This window comes from Rhinolophus sinicus, linkage group LG03, assembly GCF_036562045.2.
Source record: "Rhinolophus sinicus isolate RSC01 linkage group LG03, ASM3656204v1, whole genome shotgun sequence".
Taxonomy (NCBI): Eukaryota; Metazoa; Chordata; class Mammalia; order Chiroptera; family Rhinolophidae; genus Rhinolophus; species Rhinolophus sinicus.
The window spans coordinates 70,276,302-70,301,055 of NC_133753.1; the positions used below are offsets into that span (position 1 = coordinate 70,276,302).

The 24,754-nt window shown below is 40.6% G+C and overlaps 1 protein-coding gene across 1 annotated transcript in view; it reads left to right on the forward strand.

The window, feature by feature from the left end:
• Positions 1-24,754, forward strand: part of RYR3 (ryanodine receptor 3) — a 477,803-nt gene that overhangs the window by 175,809 nt on the left and 277,240 nt on the right. The window contains 1 exon segment of the mRNA XM_074327936.1: positions 3,276-3,383. Coding sequence (XP_074184037.1) covers positions 3,276-3,383 — 108 coding nt within the window.

The following is a 24,754-nucleotide window of genomic DNA, read 5'->3' on the forward strand; positions in this document are numbered from 1 at the left end:
AAACCACAATGAGATACCACCTCACACCTGTTATCAACAGGACAAGTAATAACAAGTGTTGGAGAGGTGGTGGAGAAAATGAACCCTCATACACTGCTGGTGGGAATGTAAATTGGTGTAGCCACTATGGAAAACAGTATGGAAGTTCCTAAAAAAATTAAGAATAGAGCTACCATATGACCCAGGAATCCCTCTCCTGGGTATCTACCCCACAAGTTTGAAATGTATCCATAAAGATATATGAGGTCGGACAATTAAGTTCACAAACTTGTTGCAACGATGTTGCTTTTTTGATATCAGAGGGATTATTCATTATGAATTTGTAACAATTAGACAAACAGTTAACCAAGTTTACTATTTGGAAGTGCTGAAAAGGCTGCGTCAAAAAGTTAGACGACCTGAACTTTTCACCAACAATTCATGGCTCTTGCATCACGACAATGCACCAGCTCACACAGCACTGTCTGTGAGGGAGTTTTTAGCCAGTAAACAAATAACTGTATTGGAACACCTTCCCTACTCACCTGATCTGGCCCCCAGTGACTTCTTTCTTTACCCGAAGATAAAGGAAATATTGAAAGGAAGACATTTTAATGGCATTCAGGACATCAAGGGTAATACAATGACAGCTCTATGGCCATTTCAGAAAATGAGTTCCAAAATTGCTTTGAAGGGTGGACTAGGTGCTGACATCGGTGCATAGCTTCCCAAGGGGAGTACTTCGAAGGTGACCGTAGTGATATTCAGCAATGAGGTATGTAGCACTTTTTCTAGGATGAGTTCATGAACTTAATTGTCATACCTCGAAGGTACCCCTATGTCCTTTTCAGTATTATTCATAGTGGCCAAGACATGGAAACAACCAAAATGTCCTTAGATAAATGATTGGATAAAAAAGATGTGGTATATATATACATTAGAATACTCTGCCATAAGAAAAGATGAAATATTGCCATTTGTGACAACATGGCTGGATCTTGACATTATTATGCTCAGCAAAATCAGTCAGACAGAAAAAGTCTAAGCACCATATGACTTCACTTATACATGGGATGTAACACTGAAAACAACAAACCAACAAGCAAAAACTCATAGACACAGACAATAGTTTAGTAGGTACTAGAGGGTAAGGGGGGGAGGGGGAATTTTAGAAGAGAATAAAGAGGGTTAAACATATGGTGATGGAAGGAGAACTGACTCTGGGTGGTGAGCACACAATGCAATGTATAGATGATGTATTGTAGCATTGTACACTTGAAACCTATATAATTTTATTAACCAGTGTCACCCCAAGGAATTTAAAATATATATATATATATATATGTAATTTTTTTTCCCCCTGGATATGAAGCTTGGTCCTGCATCACCAGCTGTCTTCACTCAAGTCCCAGACAAATGAGTTAATTACCTGCAGCAAGAATAGACTTTGAAAACAAAGCAAAAAAATAAAGGCTGTTGTCTCCTCATGTTAGTTTCTCCTTGGTTACATCATTTTCATAAAGAGAACTGGGCAACTTCCTGTAATACCAGAATTCTGGGAGGACTCGGTTTTTTCAGAATTTCTGACAGTAGAGATCATGAGTAGAAAAGTTATTTAAGTAGAAAGTACTTAAAATGTGAGTCACCCACAGGCCAGTAACCTTTGCAATAGGATTGTCCATTCTTAGCTTATGGGGTCTTAAAACTTTAATGAAGGGAAATAGTAGGCAGGTCCAGCAAGCGAGACATTTTATTTTTGAGGCCATTGAGGTTGGGGATGGAGAATGAAGAACGTACAAACACTTGGAAATTAAAGGGAGCTTAAAGATCGCCAGTGCCATCATCTGTATGTTAAAAATGATGACGTTGATGCCGAAGAGGATGTCGGTGCCTTAGGAGCAGGCGTGCTTTAGCTGTTAAATTGGAGCTCCATAGAAACAGCTTCACCCAGCTCCGAGTGTTAGACACAGCTGTTGGCGGCTTCTGTCCCTCATTCCTCATCCTGTTATTTTCCTGGTGTCAATGTTCTGCCAATATGTGGGAAACAAAGGCTTGGTATGCAACAAGATTGATGACAAGCTTTGGTCCCCCAAAAAACGGTGTATCGTGAAACTGGATTGTAAACTCCTAGAGCAATGATTTTTGGTTTGTGTGTCTTTGTATCTTTCTCAGTGCCAAGCACTGTGTTTTACATCAATGTAACACTTAAATAGTTGCTGATTAAAAATATTTTAATTGTGGAAAATATCTTTAATATTTTATCAACAGCAGAAACAGTGTGCATTTAAGTATGTGGACTTCGGAGACAGACTGCCTGGATTTGAAACTCAGCCAAGTATAATCCGTGACCTTGGGCAGGTGACCCAACTTCTCTATGCTTTGGGTTCCTTGGCTAGAATATCAATCATTCCTTACATTATAGGGATGTTGTGAGGATTAAATGAATTAATACCGTGTTTCCCCCAAAATAAGACCTAACCGGAAAATAAGCCCAAGCATGATTTTTCAGGATGACATCCCCTGAACATAAGCCCTAATGCATCTTTTGGAGCAAAGCCTTAATGTAAGACCCAGTCTTATTTTCAGGGAAACATGGTATATGCAAAGCACTTAAAACAGTGCCTGGTAGAGAAAGTACTTAACGAGCGTTAGCTATTACGAGTCAGTATGCAGAGAAGGCTGTCTTTAACTGTTGTTGACAAATGTTCCAGAACGGGCATTGAATATCATAATATTACCTGAGCACATAATTAGAATGATTGTTGTAGGGGTCATCAATTCTTATAGTTCTAGACATTTCTTTGTTTAGCACTAATATAGCTCTTAGTTTCTTTTATTGCCTCGTTTTACACTGTGGTATCCAGGTTTTTTTAACAAGTAAATGGATTTCTTGTTCTGGTCACCGTTGTCTAGAGCCATGCTCTGGTCTGTCCACTGACCTCTTACGGATTATTGGTGATGCGATCCCAGTGGCTTTCTTCCTTTGGTCCCACCCAGCCACCTGTGTAGGTCAGCCTATCCTTCCTACCTTCTCTTTTAAATGGGCCACCAGCCCTCACTCAAATGATCCTGACATCTTGGTCCCTGTTCTCTTGCAACTTGGGGATTTTTTTCTCATCCTTTAGAATCCAACTTGAAAGTCATCTTAACTTGAATAAATCTACCGTTTATAACCTCATTTATGTGTTCATGTAGCTGTCATTTTGAGTCTAGGCTCTTTGTCCTTGAGATGTTATTGCGTGACTGACCCCCCACTGATATGAGTAGGTCTCCTCATTCTGGTTTTATTTCCACAGTACGTTCCGCCAGATCTCTGCGTCTGCAATTTTGTGCTGGAACAGTCCCTGTCTGTCAGAGCGCTGCAGGAAATGCTCGCCTGTACGGGAGAAAATGGCAGCGAAGGGGTGAGTACCTGAATCATGACCTAGGTGGGGACTAGGACACACCACAGCCCTAAAGTACACACTTCGTGTTGTCCCTCCGGCTTGGAACTGCAAAACCTTCAGGTCCCTGAGATGACCCCGTATAAAGATAGTAACTCTTTCACCCTGCGTTTAATTCTAACTCTTATTTAGCAATTCTAATTCTGCTTCCTTTGGATTAACCAACTTCCACCACCTTCCCTACTCCTCTTTCCTAACCCATAAACCACCAGGAAATATGGGGAGTCTGAGAGGGCCGAGAGATGGAAGATGCCGGTTAGGCAGGTCCTTTTTTCTTGGGAAAGTCTCATTAGAGATTTGTGATTGCCCCAGTGGAGCACAACCAGATTACAACAGTTTGGAAAGGATTTACTGTAGAATTCAGTCTTTGACATGTGCCCAGAACTCCAGTTTCACTCATGATGAGCAAATACAGAGCTGTCTTGTGTTTCTATTGTCAGTAAAATCGTCCCTAAGTATTCAGCTGAGGGATGATGTACCATATCTCCTGTGTCAAAAGTTCTTTGGCCAGAGACTTCAGAAAAATTTTCGACTCTCTCTTTCCTTAATGACCCACATCTACCTAAAGCCATTTATCATCAAGTATTTTAATTCTATAGCCTGAATATCTCAAATATAAACACCTCTTTCCATCTCCCATAAGCACTGCATTAGATGACTGTCCTCTACCAGGTTACTGCTGCAGCCTACTAACTGCTTTGATTCCTTCGGTATTAGCCCCCCACCACCATTTTTTGTTCACTCAGCGGTGACAAAATTCAGAGAAAAATTCAGATAAAATTCAGATCCAGTCATTATACTGAACTGTTTTAAAACCCTTTGTCATCTATTACCTTGAGAAAAATTCCAAATTCCTTAACTAGACATAACGCCCTTCAGGATTTGGTGAGCCCTGCTCACCTTTCCTGCCCCATCTCTCCCCACATCCCCCCAGGCACTCAGTGCCCCAACCACACTGAATTCCTTTCACTTCCTCAAACAGGACAGTTCTCTTTTGTCTCTGATCATGTGTGTTAGCTAACCCTCCATTTAGAACTGCTTTGTACTCCTCTCTTCCCTTAGGTAAGGTAATCTCTACTTCTCCTTCAAGGAGCCAGTTTAGATATTAGATCTGCTGAGAAGCCTTGCTGACCCTGCAAGTCTGGGTTTGGTGCCCTTGCTTGAGCAAAAGTCAGTAAATAATTTCTATTCTGTACTCAAGTCTAATTCTGTTCTGCAAGTCTAATTTTTTGCATCTTGTATTGGAGAGTACACTACATGCGGGTAGGAACTATGTGCTATACCTATCACAGATTATTCTTAACTTGACTCTGATGAACTCATACATAATAAAGAAGTGTTTCATTGATGGTAGAAGAGGCAATGACCATGGGCTCGACAGAACCAATGTTTATATTTAGGCCATCTTCTAACTCTTTATGGGAACTCATAAAAGTCTTCTAATCTCTTGAGGCCAGTGTGTTCTCATCTATAAAATTAGGATATTTAATTCATTTTCTAGGGTCCTTAATACCAACATTTGTCATTCTTCACTCTTTTAGATTAGAATAAAAGACTTTGTCAGCCAACTGAGAATAGCTTTGTTTTCTTCCGTAGAGCATTAACACCGGTGAGTTTTTGTTCTTTTGGTGTTCACTGAAGGCTGTGTCCACTCCCCCCTGGCATGGACCTCAGTACCCCATGCTTTCCTCCGTAGGCACACACCCTCAAACCTTTCCAGTTCAGTGGAACAAATTTATTTTTAATTGCTCACTCTTTTTCCAAAACTAAGAACTCATCATTTACAGATGTCTTTGGTGAGAGAGACCAGGTTGATTTGGAATATCACTTTCAATGTCAACCAAGATCAGCTAGACCCTGCCTACTTATGGCCGTCAGGTAGAAATTGGGAAGACAGAAGTTACGTTAACTGGAGAATTATCTCTTGGGCATTCTGTTTTGTTCAAAAAGTGCATTTCAAAGGACTTTTTTCTTTATCGTTTAGCTTGAGTGGTTCAAGGAGTCTGTAGATGACAAAGTACATTCAAAAGTTCTGGTTAAAATCCTTGCTGTTCTTTGTTGCTAAGAACTTAAGTAATAGCCTTAACTTGGTTTGTCTTTAAAAAGAATAAATAATAATTCATTTTATAAATAGAATGCAAAGACCAACTTAAGACTGAATACTTTATTTTGGAACATAGAATAAGACCTCCCTTAATTACCAGCCATGTTAAATCACAAGTTACAGTTATTTATTTCAGGGACCATCTTTAATTTATAATATTTTAAAAACAAACCATTAAATCTTATTGGGGATCCATTCTCTTTGAAGGCTTAAGTCCCAAATAAATGATCCATGACATTTTTATTATTAAATATTCTTTGGATAACAACAATCACAATATTGGGCCAGACTCTGAAATTTCCTGTGCAATATTGCCTTTTTGTGCTATTTTGCCAAACGAAGAAAAGAGAAATCTAATAATTATTTCCCATCTTGATACATTTGTTATTATGATTATTAACTAGAGACCTTAGAGCTAGAAGGAAGGGACTAGAAAAGAGAGCTGGAGTACAGATGGGACAGTAAATTAGTCACATCTGTGAGATTGGGACCAATTTAAATTAGTAAGATTTTATTATGAATTGGTGACTCCATAAATTAGTTACCTAAACAGCAGTTTCACTTACTACATATAACCCTCTCTCACAATTCCATCTGGGCTCTCCATCTTTATCATAAGAAATAATGTTTTTTAGGGATGGCCGGTTAGCTCAGTTGGTTAGAGCGTGGTGCTAATAACACCAAGGTTGCCAATTCTATCCCTGCATGGACCACTGTGAGCTGCGCCCTCCTTAAAAAAAAAAAAAAAAAAAAAAAGAGAGAAAAGAAATAATATTTTTATACAACCTCTTGAGTTTCATTGTTTTGCCTTTCTGAACTGATTGCTCTGCACATTTACTATTAGTACTTAATTTGATTTTAGATGATAGTATTCAGCAGGGAAGAAAGAAGAAAAAGAGGAAAAATAAAGGAAGCGAGTTAAAATGACAGACCATAATGATTCTCTGGAGAGCCTGTGTATGTTTGAATGGGATGATGCCTCCTTTGTATGCCAGTCCATTCCGTTTGAAAATAGGCATTTACTGCTTTTAAATAGGTATTATGGTCACTAATGATCGTGACTGCCCCCAAACGGGATGCTTTAAAGAGTGTAATTTTTCCTTCTAGCCATAAATTTGTCCTTGTGTGGTGTGTCTGCTCACTGCTGTGCAGCAACTGAACATTTTTTAAAAATGACTTCAGTTTGTTTATTCACGTGATGAGTGTACACAAGTCCTTTTTTGAGGGTTTACAATTCCACAGCAATCCTTCTCGCTAACAAGGAAAACAGCTTAGTTTCACAACAGAGAGTTTATTATTGAAATGTGCGACCCAGCCTTATGTTGAAAAGGAGAATAAATAATGACGAGAACCTGGGGACAGAGAACTTTTGGGGTCCCGCAGAGTCCAGCCTAGCTAAATGCATCCTTGGGTCACTTTACCTCGGATTCAACGTTATCTGCTTTATTCTGGGGGAAATTGCCAAGAGATAGATGCTTGGTACTGTGGCCAATTAAATGGCTGAAGTTTGAAGTAAAATCCCTGCTTGCAAATATTGAAGTAGCTTTATATTTTTGATTGATTGGACTTACAGTATGTGGTATACCCAGCCACCTTCAGCAGGACATGGGGCTAAAGGAGATGTCACCATCTCCCGCTGAGCTCTCAATCCCCATTATCCCATATAAATAACTTTGAATAGAGAGCAAGCAGCATTTGTAGTGAAAAAAGGTCAGTCTTTGGAGTCTGGCAGATGTGTTTTCAGTCCAGGATATACCAGACCAGGTGACCTGTGGGGCAAATTATTTCTTCTTTCTGTACCCTACTTTTCATACCTTCAGAATGCAACCTACCTCATCTGTTTGGGTGAGAATTCAATAAGTGCCTACAAGTGCCTGGAGGGGCAGAAATGAATATTGGTTCCTCTTTTCTTCTCTGGTCCACTTCAACCTGTCACAGATCCTTCAGGCATTTACAGATGCCTCAAAGGAAGGAGATGTCCATGCTGTATGGCCAGGTGCATATTAAATCTCGAGCTGTATAACTACAAATGGGTTTTTACATGAATGGGCATACTGCTGCTAAAAAAAGAAAGGCCTTGATTAACACAATTACCAGCTGCATTCTCACTGATAAGGGCTCTGGTTTTCTGTATCAGTAGGCTTAATCATTGTCAGACTTTTATCACTAAAAAAATGAAATTAAATATACGTGTAAAACTAATTAATGTTATGGCTGTCACATTTACGTTACACTTTATGTAATATCATGAACCCATAGGATCACGTTTGACTTAAGATGCTAAAATATCTAGACTGGTAAAACATAATCTGCCTTCTAAACTTGACTGGGAAATGTAACCTGGAAAGATGTTATTTCTGCAAGAATCTTGCTCACAGATATCCTTGCTGAGAGGTGGTTCTTCAATTCCCTGTATTTCTGTGAAAGTCCCATAAACCCTAAAAAGAGCTTTGGGTTCCTTTGATTTGCCCCTGTGTTGAAGGTGGGGAACATTCGACACAGCACAGTTGTTAGAGAAATGTACACGTACGGTGTGGCACATTTGTTATGCCTGAGGACGATGGGCTTGTGCCATGCCTTTGGAGAAGGTAGGGTTTGTCTCCTGGCGTCATGTGACCTTGTAAATGGTCAGTGAGTCATATACACTGTATTCATGTAGAGGTCCTTCAAGGACATGTCATGAGATACTTTGCAGTGAAATAAGTTCAGGACATTCATCCATCTTATCAAGTCACAGAAAAGGTGACTTTAACACCATTAAAAATGAATTTGCTAAAGACACATCGACCCTGACATTGTTAGGTAATGAACAAATCGAAACAGATGATGATGAGGGGGATTAGAGGCTTTGTCTAAAGTTTGAACTCTGGCCTGCCCAGATTTAGAGCCTTGTGCTAACTCATCGGGAATGCAGAAGGCTGTTCGGATCCCTCCCTCTATTCCTGGGGCCTTGAGCTCCCACTGTCAGTTCTATGTGATGGAAGAGAAGGGACACCCCCATCATCCAGATTTAGCCTCTTAACCTAGGTTTCTGCCTTCCCTTCAAAACTGTCCAAAAAGGGCTCGCATGAGAACTTATTTTGGTATGTGTGTGGAGAAGGAACAAAACTGATGGAGAAACTATGTACATAATTCTAAATAAACCTCATCCCTGTTGAGTTTTTTTAAAGACTACATTTTTTTAAAAGAGAAATCATTGAGTGATTCAAGTCTAACAGTAGGCACCAATTACTTTTAGAATAGGACATAAGATTTCCTTTGGAGAAAAAGTACCCAGTCACGTCTGCGTGTACCGTGACGTTAAGTTCCAGAACCTGCTAATATGTGCTTTAATGCCAAGGTAGCCAGGATGCAGCAAAGTCACCCCATTAGGTGTTCAAGTCTGAACTTCCTTTGCACCAGTTGGTAGAAAGCCACTGCACCAAACTCTCCGTGTACCTCCCTGGTGCCCCACTCGGGACTTCCCCACCCAGTGCCAGCACCCAGCAGGTTGTTTGCTCATCCCCGGGGGGGATTACCCCCCATACTGCCTAGTCGGTGAGAGCTGGATGCCACGGTATTAACTTACTTGATGCTGCTTTTTCTTTTGAAAGGGAGAAAAATATCATTCTGATATTGGATGCTTCCCTTTCTTTTTTTAAGCTATGGCTGGTCATCTACACCTGCTACAAAAATAACATTTTTGTATTTACAATATAACAACCAAGTTTGTTTTACAAGCTCTTAAAAAGGAAAAGCTTAAGGCAGTTCTATGTCAAAAACTACCCTTCAAAAGCTGTCCTGTGTTCAAGTTCACCTTGCAGATTTGCTCGTGGGAGACAGGCTGTTCTGTGACAAAGCTGCGGGTCAGGATGTTTAGGTTTAGTCCTAGCACTTTCACCAACTGGAAATTTGACTGTGGGCAAAGCTTTTCCCCCTCTGGGCTTTGGTGTCACCATCTTTAAATGAGGACATGACTTCCATGCAAATGTACTTTCTCCTGTGAAGTTCGCATTGCACCAAGTGAAAATGGAAACATGTCCCCACTTCCTCTGGAGTGTCCCACTGACGATAGCCGATCACCGCTTAGCTATGGAAATGTTAGCCTGTTCGTATTAGCCATTATTCTTGAGACCCTGGCTCCCATAATTTTAGGTAGAATGAATCAGTGTGTTTATTCTTTTTCTGTCTTGGTGTGTGCAAAGAGAATTTTCCGAACTCCATCTAGGAGAGCAACCCTAAAGCACTGAGTGATGACTATTTAATTCTAATTGTTTTGAGACATGAATCCTCTATAAATTTTCTCGTGAAAGAATATAGGATGTATTCTGTAGTGTTACAGAATTTTTCTTCAAAGAGCCAGACATTATTTTCAGAAATTAAATAATGAGAGGCCTCCAAACTAAGGTTTTTAGTGTGTTTTTTCACAGACCAAATTGTCATTAAACATACGTCTCTTCTCTTGCCCCTGTTTTTCCCTTCCTTACATTTCCTTCTATGCTGTGCTGTGGTTTTAGGATTTTAACCTGTTATAATGGATTTTAATGTTCCTCTGATAAGTTGATACTTATTAAAAATGTATGCAAATACCTCATGTTTTATTTTGAACTGGCCTTTTGATAACATGATACTTAATCAATATCTAATATGCCATCTGGAAGACCATACTTTGTGATAGGAAAGCACCTCTTCGATATAAGGAAAATCCCATTGACTGCAGTATTTCTAAGAAAAAGAAATCCCAAATTGCCTGATGTAGGTACTGACCATTTCCTTTGCATGGACTTTCTTGCATAAATATAATTAAGAAAAAGTGCTACCGACAAATTTAGACTCTAGCACATTGGTGGCTTGCAAGTTTCTTGATGACATCAGCACTGTACTGGGGGGAAAAAAAAAGAAACAAACTTTTGCATCTAATGCCACTGCTAGCTTCTAGCTAAAATAAAACACCAGGTAGGAAATCCACTGTATTTATTCTCATTAAGTTCTTTTTCTGTGTAGTATTAATAAATTCCTCAACTTCCTTGAAAGTTTTCAGCAAGACTTGCAGTCACTAAAATATCCCTTGACTGTTTTGTTTCTGATTTTGCTAGTTCAGTGACCTCTCGGAATATGTATGTTATTCACTCTTTTAATGTACGTGTACTTTGCATGGACAACTGACTCCAGCTGTATTTGAATAAACTGGGCCTTTCACTTGTAAGTGTTCAGGGCAATTTCCATCCTTTGTGCCTCTTCAGTTTAAGACAACACCACTGCCCCATACACGTCAATCTTATGGAATTAGAGATGGTTGCACACTTAGAAATCCATTGCCAAGAAGCTTATGTTGAACCGCTGCTCTGCAATTAGGAGAATAGCTTGCCGGTAATTTCTTTTTTTTTTCCTTTCGGACATTGAAAATTGTTGTAAAAGTCTTTTTTTGTCTGAATATGGTCTAGGTGGCCTGTGGCCGTAGGTTTCCACTTGGTCAGATGACGAGTGTGTGGCTTTGCCTGAATCCAAGCTCTCAGTGCTTCCAACGTCTCCCAGAGCTTAATATTATGCAACTCCAGCTCTGCTCTTCCGTGAGGCTGGAATTCATAATAAAAATGGAAAAAGCTAGTTTGATATTTTCCGTTTCTCAGGCAACATCCCCAAAGTGAACCAGCCAAAGAATCAAATGTTAATTTCAACAGTGAAGAATAACCTTAATAAAACTATTAAGTTTACATAGCTTTTTGCATTTCTTCATTTCCTGAGTAGAAGCATCTTCAAGTGAAAAGAAGCCACAAATTTTTTTTTAAACCTCAAGACTGTATCAGGTTCCCCTGCTTTCTGAATATAATGCTTCAGCTTTTGTGGAATTGCCTTTTCTTTGGTGGATTTTTTTTCATTCTGAAGTCATTGCCTCATGTTCAAAATCAATATGGCTGTGTGATTCTGGTGTTGTTTGACAAATGTGATAGTGTAGAGCTTCACTAACATTACACAAACCCTGAAGTTCTTTTCATTCTTGCTGTGAACATCACATGCTCTGTTAGTGTAATTATGTCATAATGACGTCAGTCATCTTAGAAAGCTTGAGTTGTTTTCCCCATGGCTCTACAAAAATGGGGTTTTTTTGTATGTTTGTTTTTGTTGTTTCATTTTGTTTTACATTTTAGTTACCAAAAAAATGTGAATACTTGAATTTTTATTAAAGTATCTTAGAGTTGTGAGGAGGGATTGGGGCGTCTGTGCTTTCCCCAGTAGATACTAAGTAGGTAAATAGTTCTAGGGGGCATATTTTGATGAGAGATTTTGCTGAATTTTTTTAGAAAAAATAACTTCAGCTGGGGAGCAGGGGCAGATATGGGTTGTAAAAATGGATTTCAGCTGCATTTTTAGAAATATATTATCCTAAATCGTAAGATATTTGGATTTAGGGGAAATCTTTTGTTTTTAACAAAGGAAGTCCATTTGGAATTCAAGAAATCCTGGGAGAATAGAAACTTTTCAGTTTGTTTATTAGACTTTTCTTTTGATCATATAATTTACTTTTAATAGCTACCAGAATTTAAATTGCATATTTGTAGGGAAAATTGAATGAACTTAGGAAAAAAATGCCAACTTATCTCCATTTCATGAAAGTTTAATGAAAGCACCTATTTGGATATTCTGGTAAAGAAAAATGAACTTGGTGCCAGAGAAACCCTGATCTCCACTGGCATTCTACTCTTCACTGGAGTAAAAACCCTGTAGCCAGACCACAACTCTATGATAACTACCGTCTGGCTTTAGAATGGAAGGACCTGGAATGACCAAGTGACATAAATAGAGAGAAAGCAAGAATAAGAACCAGAAGATTTAGGGGTCTGTGGGGTAAGAAGGCCTCCTGCTTAGAATAGCCCCCTGCAGAGGAAGAGGGGGAAGGCTACCAGAGAATGCTTTTGGTTTTTACCTGGTGTCCTATGGCTGATTCTTAGGCTGGTACTGAGGTGGGCGAGGGGAAGAAGCCTGTTCCCCAGTCCCAAGCTGCTTCCCCGGATGGGAGGGAAGAAAGTGCTGGACCAGTGAGGGCTGGGCATTCTGGCCTGAGCATTGCCACTCTCTAGGCCTTGTCCTGCCCATCTACAAAATGTGGGCTCGGAATTACACAAGTGGCTCCCACAGCTCTTAGGACGCTGTCCCAGGCCCAGTATCTGTCCTTGGGGAAGGATTCCTAAGTCATCAGGGAAATAAGGAAAATAAAAACAATTTAGGAATTATTTCACTGAGCAAACTTTATAAATGGAAAGATCTCCCTTTTTTCTGTGATTGCCATTTTTGGTAGTTTTATCATATAATAGTAATAAAGTTAGGTTATTTTCTTTTCAGAAATTATAGTGACAGTGTAGGTAACAGCCTTCTTTCATGTTTTTTTTAATGCCCTTTTTGAGAAGAAGGTAAAATTGGCAACTATGTTGATCATCAGTTTTGTTCCTGTTATTGAAATTGCACCAGTTCTTGAACTTGTTGGCCCCTGAGGCCTGTTTGGGGCCGTGTGGACTCCATGTTTTAAGTAGTTTTACCCAAATACCAGACACATGGTTTGGTTTAAAAACTGTTGCTTTAAAAAAAATAAAATAAAAATTTTTTTATGAAACTCAGATACAAGTCAGCACTCTGGTTTGTTGTAATTATTCACGTCTTTCTTGGTGATCGAATCTCTCTCTGAGTCTCTAGGTGCCAGTTGTGCCTCCTCCTGTTTTTGTGGCAGAGAGAAAAGTGGAACCAGCACGTTAATAAGAACCACCTGCTGCCATCTCATAAATGACATGAAGCGGGGCTCCCGCGCCCATTTTCCTGCAGGTCTTAGGCTTTTATAGGATGTGGGCGGTGGGCACGAGAACTGGGATGTTGTTCTAAAGAAGGAACACAAAGCTGTCCCAGTGTCAGTGCAGCCGGCACGGGATTTCTGCTGAGGAACAGAGTAGGAATGTGCTTGAGAAGGTGCTCCCGCTCCGCTCCTGCCTCCACTGAGTCTGGCTGAGGCGGGGTTGATGGAAACCCATGGTGTGAGCACTCCTGAAAATACCTGTTTTCATGTCTTTGGTGAGATATTAGATAGGTAAGTTGAATGCATTACTTTTTGTTTGTTTTGTTTTTAATAATGAGTACGTCTTTAGGTGGGTTTTGGTTGTTTTTTTTTTTGGTGTGTGTTTTTCCCTAAAGTTTGTGACTTGGTATTCGAAATTTTCAGAACTGCTGCTGAGGTACAAAAATTTCCAGATTTTATCTTATGAGTGGGTACAAGTAACTGAATTGTAATTACTGAGGCCTCCTTAACCAGTCAAGCAGAGAGAGCTATGGTGCTGATTCTGTAAAACTCAGTGCAGCACTCTGCACTTCCCGTTTGGGACACAGCGACAGATGTGCTTTGCCCCAAAGCACATCTGTAGAACTGTCTGCCCATGATACAACCCTGGGGACTTTATGCCCTGCCCCCACGGGGATTTTCTCATGCCAGCTTGGTAAAGGAACTGTTGGCAAACCCTGATCCAACATTAGGATTTATACAAATTTGGGAAATAATGACCTTACATAGTATAATATCTCAAAATCACATTTTTTCTCTCAGCCTTTAAATGAGTCCAGTTACATGTTTCTACACCAGTTTAGTCCAGAGAGTTCCAGTAGTGGGGAAAATGGAGTGTGACTATTTAACAAGACGCTAGCATTTCAGAATCTCGTCTCCTCTCAGGGCTGTAAACTCTGTGACGGTGTCCACTCCCAGTTTTACTCCCCCACCCCTCCCCTGCGGGCCTCACCCCCAGGGTAACGCTAAGGACCTGGGGAGCAGTCTAAGCAGTAGGACCCGCGGTCCTCTGACCCCAGACAATTGACCCTGGTCACCAGGAGAATGAGCAACTGCTGCTTCCCAGTTCATTGTTCCTCTGGGCAGCTACTTGGATGTGCAGGCAAAAGGGATAGACGTCCGTAATTTATTAGCTACACTGATTTCGGTGGGAGAAACAATAGAACTTCCCAGGCTTGCTCAAGAATGCAGCCTCAAGTTACCTGTCTATGCAACTCCAATTCCTTGTCTCATAGCCTCAGTCTTTTCCTGTGGCACAAATCCCGTTTAAACTCTTTACGGTGTCTCTCCCAGGTGGAGCTACCTAGGCCATAATTGCTTCACCTCTAACACTATTTACTTTATTTCCAGTCTTCTTATTAGATTGAGCTGTTCCCAAGGCAACCAGAAGTGATAAGTTAACATGCTGAATGCTGGTGCTAATAGGTCCGGTTCCAACTGAATTCTTGTCTCACCTGATTTTTCTGTGCTTGCAGGAATGAAAAATTCTCCTCAGCTCTGCCATTCCTCCCCCCGTCTGTCTGTCCCTGTGGACTCATTGACTTGTGCACTTAAAATATACATATATATATACTATATATATATATATATACACACACACACACACACACACACACACACATATATATTTAATTTTAATCCTATTAATAAACCTTGGCATTTTTCTTTCTTGTGAATAATAAATATCGCTCAATATTTCCCCACACTTAGTTGTCTTTCCAAACTTATCCCCCAATATAAAAGGAATCTATTTGTGTTGATCCTTTTTATTTCATTTCTTTTTCCCCTATGGTGCTCTGCTACTAAAATATACTTCTAATAGAAGAAAAACAGCCTCTATTTTAGTTTCTTGTATTAAACTATGTTAAAAAAAAATCTCAGCAGCTCTGATCCCTTCTTTTGAAGAGTAATGTCCCAATTGCTGTATCTTGCGAAATGTGCCAGCATAATTGAGATTTCCATATTCAACATTCACCCATGACCTATCCAATAAGGGCTACTTTATCCTCAGGTTCTAGCACAAAGCACAGGTATACCCAGCCCCAGATCCTGTTTTTAACATGCATACATATGTGTATACCTCCAAATCAAAGACTTGAATATCTATAAGATCTATTTTAAACGTACTCATTTGGTCTGGGAAAGGAGTCCGTGGCTGAATCCAGCTTTCCCTGACAAATCAGAGGGGAGGCTGAGACAACACCTCACTCCTCGTGTCCCCAGCCTCACTGAAGCTAGGGCCACCTGGATCCAGGCAGTCCAGTTTGCATCCCGTGAGACGTCACCTAGCGTTCTGTCCCAGATCGAGCTCCTACAATTTTTCATAATTGATTTTTTTTTTAAAGCGATCCCCATGGTAGTTCACCATTAACGGACAACCTGAGTTACCATGTTATCAAAATTGGTGGCAAGATCCAAGCCCATGACCAGTGTTCTTTCACCTTCTAAATAGCCTTCCTAATTTATGTCCTTATTTAATAATCTAGTGTTTAAAAAATAACGTCAATATAGGACTATGATAATTTGAACTAAGAATCACTGCTTTAAGACTATTGGAAACTCATGTGTCATTACAATGACCTTTTCACATACTGTGTCACCCCATTCCTGCTTTGGTATCATCTTAGACTCACATCTCTCTTTAGATACCCAACGTATTCCAAAATACAGTCATCATTTTCTCTGTGATGCTCAGAACCCCTCTGCTTGGTCAGAAGGAAGGACGTTAGCCTCTTTGGAATTACTGCTGATGTCTTGGAGACCATCCTTACTTCCTTGCAGCAACAAGGCAGCCCAGGCCCATCTTAATGTTTCTGTCACAGATATGAAATTGAACATCTCTTCAAATATCCCTGGGTCCACTTCATGGAGAGTAATGTCAGAGGCCAAACTCTGGTGACAGGGATGTACAGTGCATTGACCCTCCTGTGACTGGGGGGAGGAGATATTCGCATGATACCAAAAGAGAGATTACGTAAAGCTGTTAGTAATAGAGACCTTATTTTTATGAAGAATATGAATTTAAAGTTCACAATAACTCCAGTATACTTCTAGCCTCACTTCTGTTTTCCTGCCTTACTTAAGTATGAACACTTATTAAACTTTTTTACTCTTTATGGGAACACACTTTCTGTGGTCAGCAGTTACATTGTGCTGTCCTTTCTTTATTTCAAAAGCACTTATGGAGTGCCTATTTATTTATAGGCACTATGGAGTATGTCCTTTCCATCCTCTGGTTTCACGGCACAGTTTTCTAATGTGTTAAGGAAGATCTTCCTTATTTCTCAAGCTGCATAAACAGCGATAGATACATATTAATTACTAGACGGTAATAAGCTACCAGGAATTTTTATAGCTGCCCTGGCTCAGAGAGGTAGGCTTTTTAAAGCAGCCGTGTGAATAGCACTGCCCACGTGTTAGATGATTCATAACAATTCTAAGAGACAGTAACCTTGCAGACAGAGAGAAAAGTAGAATGTTGTAAGTAGGAGTACACAGTGCTGAAGTGTCCCCTTAAGGGCAGGGAACACAGACACTATCCAGCAAGATCATGATTGGGAACCGTGCAAAGGGGGTTAGAGGATGGAAGCAAATAGAAGTTGTGTTGATAAAGGACATCCAGAGAGAAAAAATAGGTTAAGGAGTACAGGAGAGAGGGAGGCAGATCAAACAACAAAATGTAATCGAGTTCATCTTCTTTATAGCCCACATGGGTAAACATGTTTGCACCCAATAGGACTTAACAGTGATTTTGTTTTTAAAACTTTCTCCTATTTTACTATCCCCAGGGTGAACAGTGAATTTTTTTCCTAGAGACATCATAAATTAGAGGCAATGTCTGAGTTTTCAGATCAAGGTACTCAGACCTTTCAAACTCTTTGTAGGAATTGTTCATTATATTTTTACCTTCGGTGAAAGAAAATGATTGACACTCTGTGGCCACGGGTCCACCGTGTCATCAGAGTCCTGATAAGTATGGCTGGTCCAAATAAAAACTAGAGCAGTGACTGGAAAACAAATCTGGCTGACAGGGTCCTTTTATGTAAAAAATGAATTTGGCAATGTCAGTTTCTTAGAACGCTGTTAGCTGTGGGAGAAAGGGGGGAAATTAATTCAGAGAAGAAAATAATTCACCTCTTCTCAAAGTATACTTCTCATCAATCTAAATGTCATTAATACCCTGACAAATATCTCCTGCCAACTTGCTCTCTTAAAAGACACTGTAATAAAAAACATGTGTTAGAGCTGCCATTCTGGCTGCCGGGTTTCCCTGTGGCATCTCTGTTCAAAGAAAAGCACAGATGCATCTAGAATGACCCTGTGTTCAATTTGAAGGCATCCCAATAGCCACCTCTTCTCCGTCAATGGAGAACACTTATCCTCCTATTTCAGAATCAGTGTTTGTAAAATTCCAGGCCTAGTGGGGAACCTGCAAAAGTCATTTAATTCATTCCCCAAACACTGTGCATTGGGAAAGAGGGGAGGGAAAATGGTTGCGTAAGTCTGCCATTCTCATAGATCAAAAACTCTTATTTTTCAAGACTTTAAACGCAGGAGATTCCTCAGTTGTCTTCAGTTATGTGTTCAAGGTTAAGGTCTGCACCATCCAGGGTCTTTTGCTTCTCATGGCTTTGCGTATTCACAGGAAATAATGAACTCAGGGTCACCACAGGGGCTCTGCTATGATCCCTAATTCATCTGAGCCATCTCTCAGGTTTTATTTACCCCGTGGACCAAATCTGTGCAAACAACAAGCCATGCGGGCATTTTCCTGGGAGTGAACACCTTCGTGCTATGCAGGTTCTTGCTAAAGATGATGCTCAGGGCCCAGAACTTCCAGTGTCTTAAATCAGGCTCTGTCTGGCCTTGCATCCTATTGTCCTGAAATACTTCTAGGTGGCTGTGAAATTAATGACATGAACATAAATGAGATGGACAGAATCTTCTCACCCAGGAAAAAGAATTCCTGGATGCTTCCAAGAGGGTTTGTTGGCTGAATTCAGTGAATTACAAACTGTGGGAATGGTAAATTTGGCCTTTGGTGGTAGGTGAATGGGGGATGGATTGTTTGGTTTATAGTTCCCTGCTTTAAAAAATGAAAGAAAGAAAGGAGAAGATCCTTTGTCTTTGGGTACCGCTTGTGGAGCATTCCCTGCTTTGATCCTGTGATAGGCAGTGGTGGGGCGTGGGCAGTGCTGAGGGGATGAGAGGTGGGGGCTCCTTCCCTGAGTCATGGTCACCCTGCTGACCTTGCAGCCAGAGCATGGCAGTAGAGGGAGCAGTGACTGCCATGGGCCCTCTGCCCACCAGGTTCAGCCTTTCTCCTTGGGGTCCTACTGTACTTCACAGCCTCTGATATGTGGGCCTTCTTTTCAGTCAGGCAACTGGGGACACTGCCATGATCACTGAATTTGGGGAAGTAGGGTGTCAGATGCCACACCTTCCTCTTTTTTTCTGAACTTTATTAAAATTCTATTTTGTGATTTCAGCTTTTGACAATATCCCAAGAGGCCTGTGAGGGATTCCAAGAACGCAGCCTCAATTTTTTTATTTTTTTTTTAACATGCGTTTATCTTAAGGGCCTCTACTGTCGTGGTTGGGTTGCCTGAAACTCACTTGAAGGGTTTCTTACAGGGGAACTTCTTCATGAGGTCCCATCCCAATGGCGTGGGTTTCTGTAGCCGATGGCTCAGGCATTTCTGAATAAGAGATTTAGATCCATATTAACCATCCCATTGCAAGTGGAAAGTTGAGGTGTCAAATTTAAAGAATGATGCCTTGTACTTGCATAGCATTTTTATATCCCAAGGTGGAGAGCCCAGGAAAAGCCGAACTTGGCAATGGCCTAGCTGAAGAGTAGGGTATCTGATCTGGAAAAGGTGCTGAAGATAAGGATGTAGTGTCCTGAGTTGGGCTCGTCAGAATTTCCCATGTCGTAAGGGAATTAGAATGGCTAGAATGTGCTTACCGGATTTCTGTTGTCATACTGCCTGGTTCTGTTTCCAGATCACAAGTCCAGCTAACCTGTGCATGCGCCCTCCCACCCATCCCTGGATGACACTTTCTAAGTTCCAGTGTGCCACTTGAATGATCATTAAAGAGGGAAAAGTGTCCCTGTTACTATGAGTTTACAATCCACCGTTGCTTAGAAAATGTTCCATAAGTTCCTCCAGTGCCATTTGAGCTGGGGAGTCCCATCTGTTTACCCCTCCTAGAAAAGTGGGGTGCCTGAGCGTGGCATCCTGAATTTAGCCAGAGGGGGGTGTTGGGCTGTAGCATCAGGAGAAACTAGAGCTAGAGTCTGACATCTGAAGGAGGCAGCCTTGAGAAGCATGGAATAGTGTAGAAACCAAGTATCCAGGAACAAGGATGGGATCCAAGATGAAAGGTATGCAAAGGTCACTCAGAAGAGCCAGAACGTTTGGGATCCAAGCAGGAATGACCCCCTGCGGCAAGAGATTTTTTCCCTATGGAGTCCAGAGCTGGGCCTCAGGGAACTAGGATGGGATCAGAGGTGTCCTGGATAAAAGCTACCTCTTGGATAAAGGTTACCATTCAACACCAGCATAGGGCTGGATTCTGGATTCACTGCGTAAAAGCAGACACGCAAGATACGCATTGCCAGCCATCTTTCAGGCAGGTGAAGTCATTTACTGAGGATTCTAACAAATGATTGACACCTTGCACAACTGAAGTTTTAATGACTAGTCTCACTTTCATAGCACCCCACTCCCATAAATACACACAGCATGTTGTTGCCTCCACGCACACACTTTTTGTTGACATGATCATGTGACGATAGTGTTAAAACTTTGGAAAAGTCCAGCCAAATGGCTATTTCATTTGTATAGGTTTTCTTATCATTCTTGCATCTGTCATTCTTGCATATACAAAATCATTGGAGGCATTTTGCTTTCTGCCTTCTTCACAGTGGTGTATATCAAACATCTTCTGTGTGTATTTCCATTAGCCTTTGTAATTGTCTAATGGTTGCAAGATGGAACCTCCTGAAGAAGGCGCGTGAGTCACTAGATGATGTTTAGGTTTTTTCCAGGTTTTTTGTTGGTCCCCATTATAATTTTCTTATCACAGCAGTGTGCACATTTTTTTTTTACTTCTTTTAAATTATTCCCAGAAGTAGAATTACTAAAGTAAGATTAGGTACTTCTTACGACTCTTTTATAATTACAATATTGCTTTACAAGAGTTTTACTCAGTGCCATCTTATATTAGATCGCACTGGCTAACTTGCAACTCTGACAGCATTAGGGTTCCCCCCACACACACATTTTTTGCAAGTTTAGTTGATGTAAAATGATATCAAAGTTGCTTTAATTGTCATTCCTTTCATTACTGAAAGAGATAAAATCTCTTCCATATGTTTTAGTTTTATTCCTGATATGAATCACTTATTCATATCCTTTGCCTATTTCTTTATTTGATGATTATTGGGTTTCTTCCCCCTACATTTCAGTGAGATGTCAACCCTTTTGTCAAAGTAATACAAAGAATATCTGTAGTCTATTAAATGTTGGTGTTTCCATTGTTCTGAAGTTTAGTAATCTTGGCACAATCTGTCTTTTGTTTTCTTGAGTTCATCTGTCACTTCAAAGCATGGATAAGTATTAGTTCTGTAAAGGAATGTGGACTATTTATTACATGATAGTTGTTTTAGAATTTAATTTTAAACTGAAATATCTAACTCTATTATTCATTCAGAATCTAGCTTTTATATTTCCTGTAGATCTTACTGAATGCTTTTCTGATTTGCTATCCACATATCATAGAGATGTTTGCTCAATAATCTTGCCTTCCACCCATTGTACTAAAAATCTGCTTTATCATATGCTACGTTTCACATTTGTTTGTGGACTGCTTATATTGTGCCACAATCTTTTTGAAGTATTATCAGAATGAATTAATTTTGCTCCATTTACTGAAATTTGGTTCCTTTTTAGAATAAACACTTCTTACTGTTTACATTTCCAGATTAATTTTGTTGAATTCCAAAATACCCTATTGGAATTTTTATTACAACTGCATTAAATCTGTAAGTTAAGTTTAGAAGAATAATCATTTATAAATAATACTAGTATTCTCATTCTGTAATAAAGTACACCTTTCCATTTCACCAAATCAAATTTGATTTTATAGAATAAAGGTTTATGGTTTCATTTTGAAGGGTTAGCTCATTAAGTAAATTCCTAAAAATGTGATACTTTCTAGCAGTGGCAAATAGAATCTTTCATTATGTATTCTAACTGAAAATACTGGGTTACTTGTTTTTGTTTCTATTATTAGGTGTTATTGTTGTCTTTTCTTATATGGCGTCATTATTATTTAGTTGTCACTTGTGTCAAACTAAACATCCTGGGCAATGGAAATGGCCTCCAACATGTTCAAGAAATGTTGCTCTGTGACCTTCTAGAAAGGCTTCTTTTTTTGATAACCTAAAGGAGTAGAACAGAAATGGGGTAGGGAGGGAAAGGAGAATGAAAGCACATATCCAGAAAATGACGACATGCCCTACAAGTCCTCCCAGGAAGGTGGCCCGTGAAACTTTCATGGATTCACGGATAAATTCAACAAGGATAAATTCAACAAGGAGCCTTCCTAGAGCCTGGGACCCCCAATGTGGAATTTGGGGTTCCAGATTATAAAAGAGGGTGGTTTAGAGATCTCATAGTCTTGAAACACTTACGTATGTCTGAAGAGAAACAGAGTAGTGCCCCTTCCTTTGCTACTATATCAGGATTGTCTTACTGTGAGGCAGTGTCCCCTGGGAACCACCAAAAGAAATATCAGTGACAGAACTTTGAAATTACAGGCAAGATTGAATTAATGATGTAGTGGAACATTTTCCCTCTGGACATGGCATCAGGACACACCACCAGATTTACCCTGCCCCACGCCGTCCTGTGAAGTGGTTCTGTATATTCTCCTGCTGCCAGTTGTGACAGCCAAGGTCGCTTGTGGCAGGGACACAAATGCCATCCCAGTAAAGTCTCATGGTCTTGAGGTCTGGATACCCCCTCGTGAACTGATCTGTGCAGTCTTCTGTTTAACACATCCCATCTTTCCTGGAATGTTATTCTAGAATTAGCATCAAATAGTAAAAAGGGTTAGTAGAATTTGTAGTTAGACCCAAATTCAAATCCAAGCTCACTGCTTACAAGATGACCATGGGAAAGTTTCTTTTTTCACATTTGTGAAAGGGAGACAAAAGGACCATGTTCTCCCATGATTCCTCATTCATTCGGGACATGTGAATATGAAATATGAAAATGAGTGCCTCTTATTTGCCAGGCACTGATAAAAGGGATGTTGATGTGGCAGAGAACACAACAGAAACCCCTGGCGCTCATGCTCTAGGGGGAGGGAGGGTAAAGACACATCAAAAACAACATATAAATTCATATCAGCTAATAATGAATGCCATGAGAACAATAAAGCAGAAAAATGTGGTAGAGTAAAGGTGATTGTTCTTTTAGAAGTCGTGATAAGAGAAGATTTCTCTAATGAGATCTGAGCACAGCCCTCATAAAAGGGTGGGGATGAGCTGTGAGAATATTGAAGGAAGAGCATCCCGGGCAGAGGGGAACGCATGTGCAGAGGCCCTGCAGAGGAAGCGTGCTTGTCTGATGAATAGAGGAGAGCCCATGTGGCTGGAGCAGAGGGAGCGATGGGGAGCATGCTCCTGGTAAATAATGGAGGCGGAGAGATAGAAGGGAATCAGATCAGTAGGGCAGGGATTTGCAAGGACAACCAGCAGACCAAGTCCAGCCGATGGCGTGTTTTATTATATAGCCCTGTAGGGTAAAAATGGCTTTTACATTTTGAAAACGTTGTTTAAAATAAAGAAGACTGTAACAGAGACCACATGCATCCTGCCAAGCCTAAAATATTGACTACCTGGTCTTTTATGGAGAAAATTTGCCAACTCCCGATTGCAGAGCCTTAGAGGCCATGATGAGGACGGTACCTCTGAGTATGAAAAGAAGTCATGGGGGTGGGCGTGGTCAAGCAAGAAAGCACCATGATGTGATTGACATTGACAGTCTCAAAAAGACAGCTCTGGCTGCTGTGTTAACTCAGACTACAAAAGGGGGAGGGCACAGGAAGAAATACAGTTAGGAGCTGTTTTCATAGTCCAGGTGAGGCGGGGCAGTAGGATGGACTAGACTGGTAACAGCAGGGTGCTGAGTAATGGGATACAGAATATATTTAGAAGGAGGCACCAGGGGGGCTTTGGATTGACTGTGGAGTTTGAGAGGGAGAACGGAGTAAAGGATGATGCCAAGATTTTTGGTATACACGCTCTTCTTATGTTGTCGTGGAAACTGAGAGAATAACCTTTTCTGCCTCTAGGGTTTGAGACATCCAGTTTCCCCACCATTTTGCAATAGGGTTATCTTCCTAAGACTGTTGTGATAGTGACACTCTCCTTTCCAACACCTACACCAGTGTCCCCTTAGCTGTGGAAGAGTCATAGCCCTTCATCATCTGTCTTCCCTGCACCTGTGTCCTGACTTACGGCCGGCTGGTCCCATTCATGGACCCCAACACTAATCACTGAAATATCTGCTAGTCCCCACATGCACATCATACTTTCCACCTCCAGGTCTTCCCCCAAGTGGGTTCCTCTTTCTGCAATCGTTACATGTCAGCAGTCCTGGCAGACTGTTACGGCCTACCTTTTCGATAAGGCTATTCCTTAACGCCCTCTTTACCCTCCTGGTCTATTCCAGTGCGTTGTGTCTGCAACTCTTTTAACAGAAATATCATTTCTATCTGTAACATGTTTTGATACACAAGTCTTATCTCCCCCACGAGATGACACAGGAGCCAGTATAACATATGGTTAAGTCCCTCGTCTTTGTTAAATCCCAATGCTGCACTTGGAACCTGGATGACTTTAAGTAAATGACTTAATCTCTTTAAGCCTCAGTTTGTGTTGGCTGTAAAATGGAGATAATTACCATAGTTACTTCATAGGACTAATTACGAAGATAAAATGAGTTGATTCATGTACAACACTTAGTGTAGCTCTGTGCCTGCCGTGATAATTAGAGCTCATTTAATACCAGCTATATCAATTCCCCTTCATTAAGGAGCTGAGAAAATATCTTTGTGTCCTATTCTTTGGTGCTTTGTACAGTGGTTCTGTATGCAGTAGGCTAATGAATATATTATGAAAAGTAGCGTGAAATGAGCTCCAGTTCTGGAGTTAACGCGGAGTTCAATTCCCAGCACCACCCCATTCAGCTGTCTGACATGCAGCGAGATACCCACTTTGAGCTCCAAATTCCTCACATCTGAAATGGGGGGAAGCCATTTCTACCTCAAAAAGTTATGAGAATGAGCCATGATGGGATGGAAAGCACCTGATTCATAGGATGTGCCCAACGGTAGCTCTCGCCAGCGTGA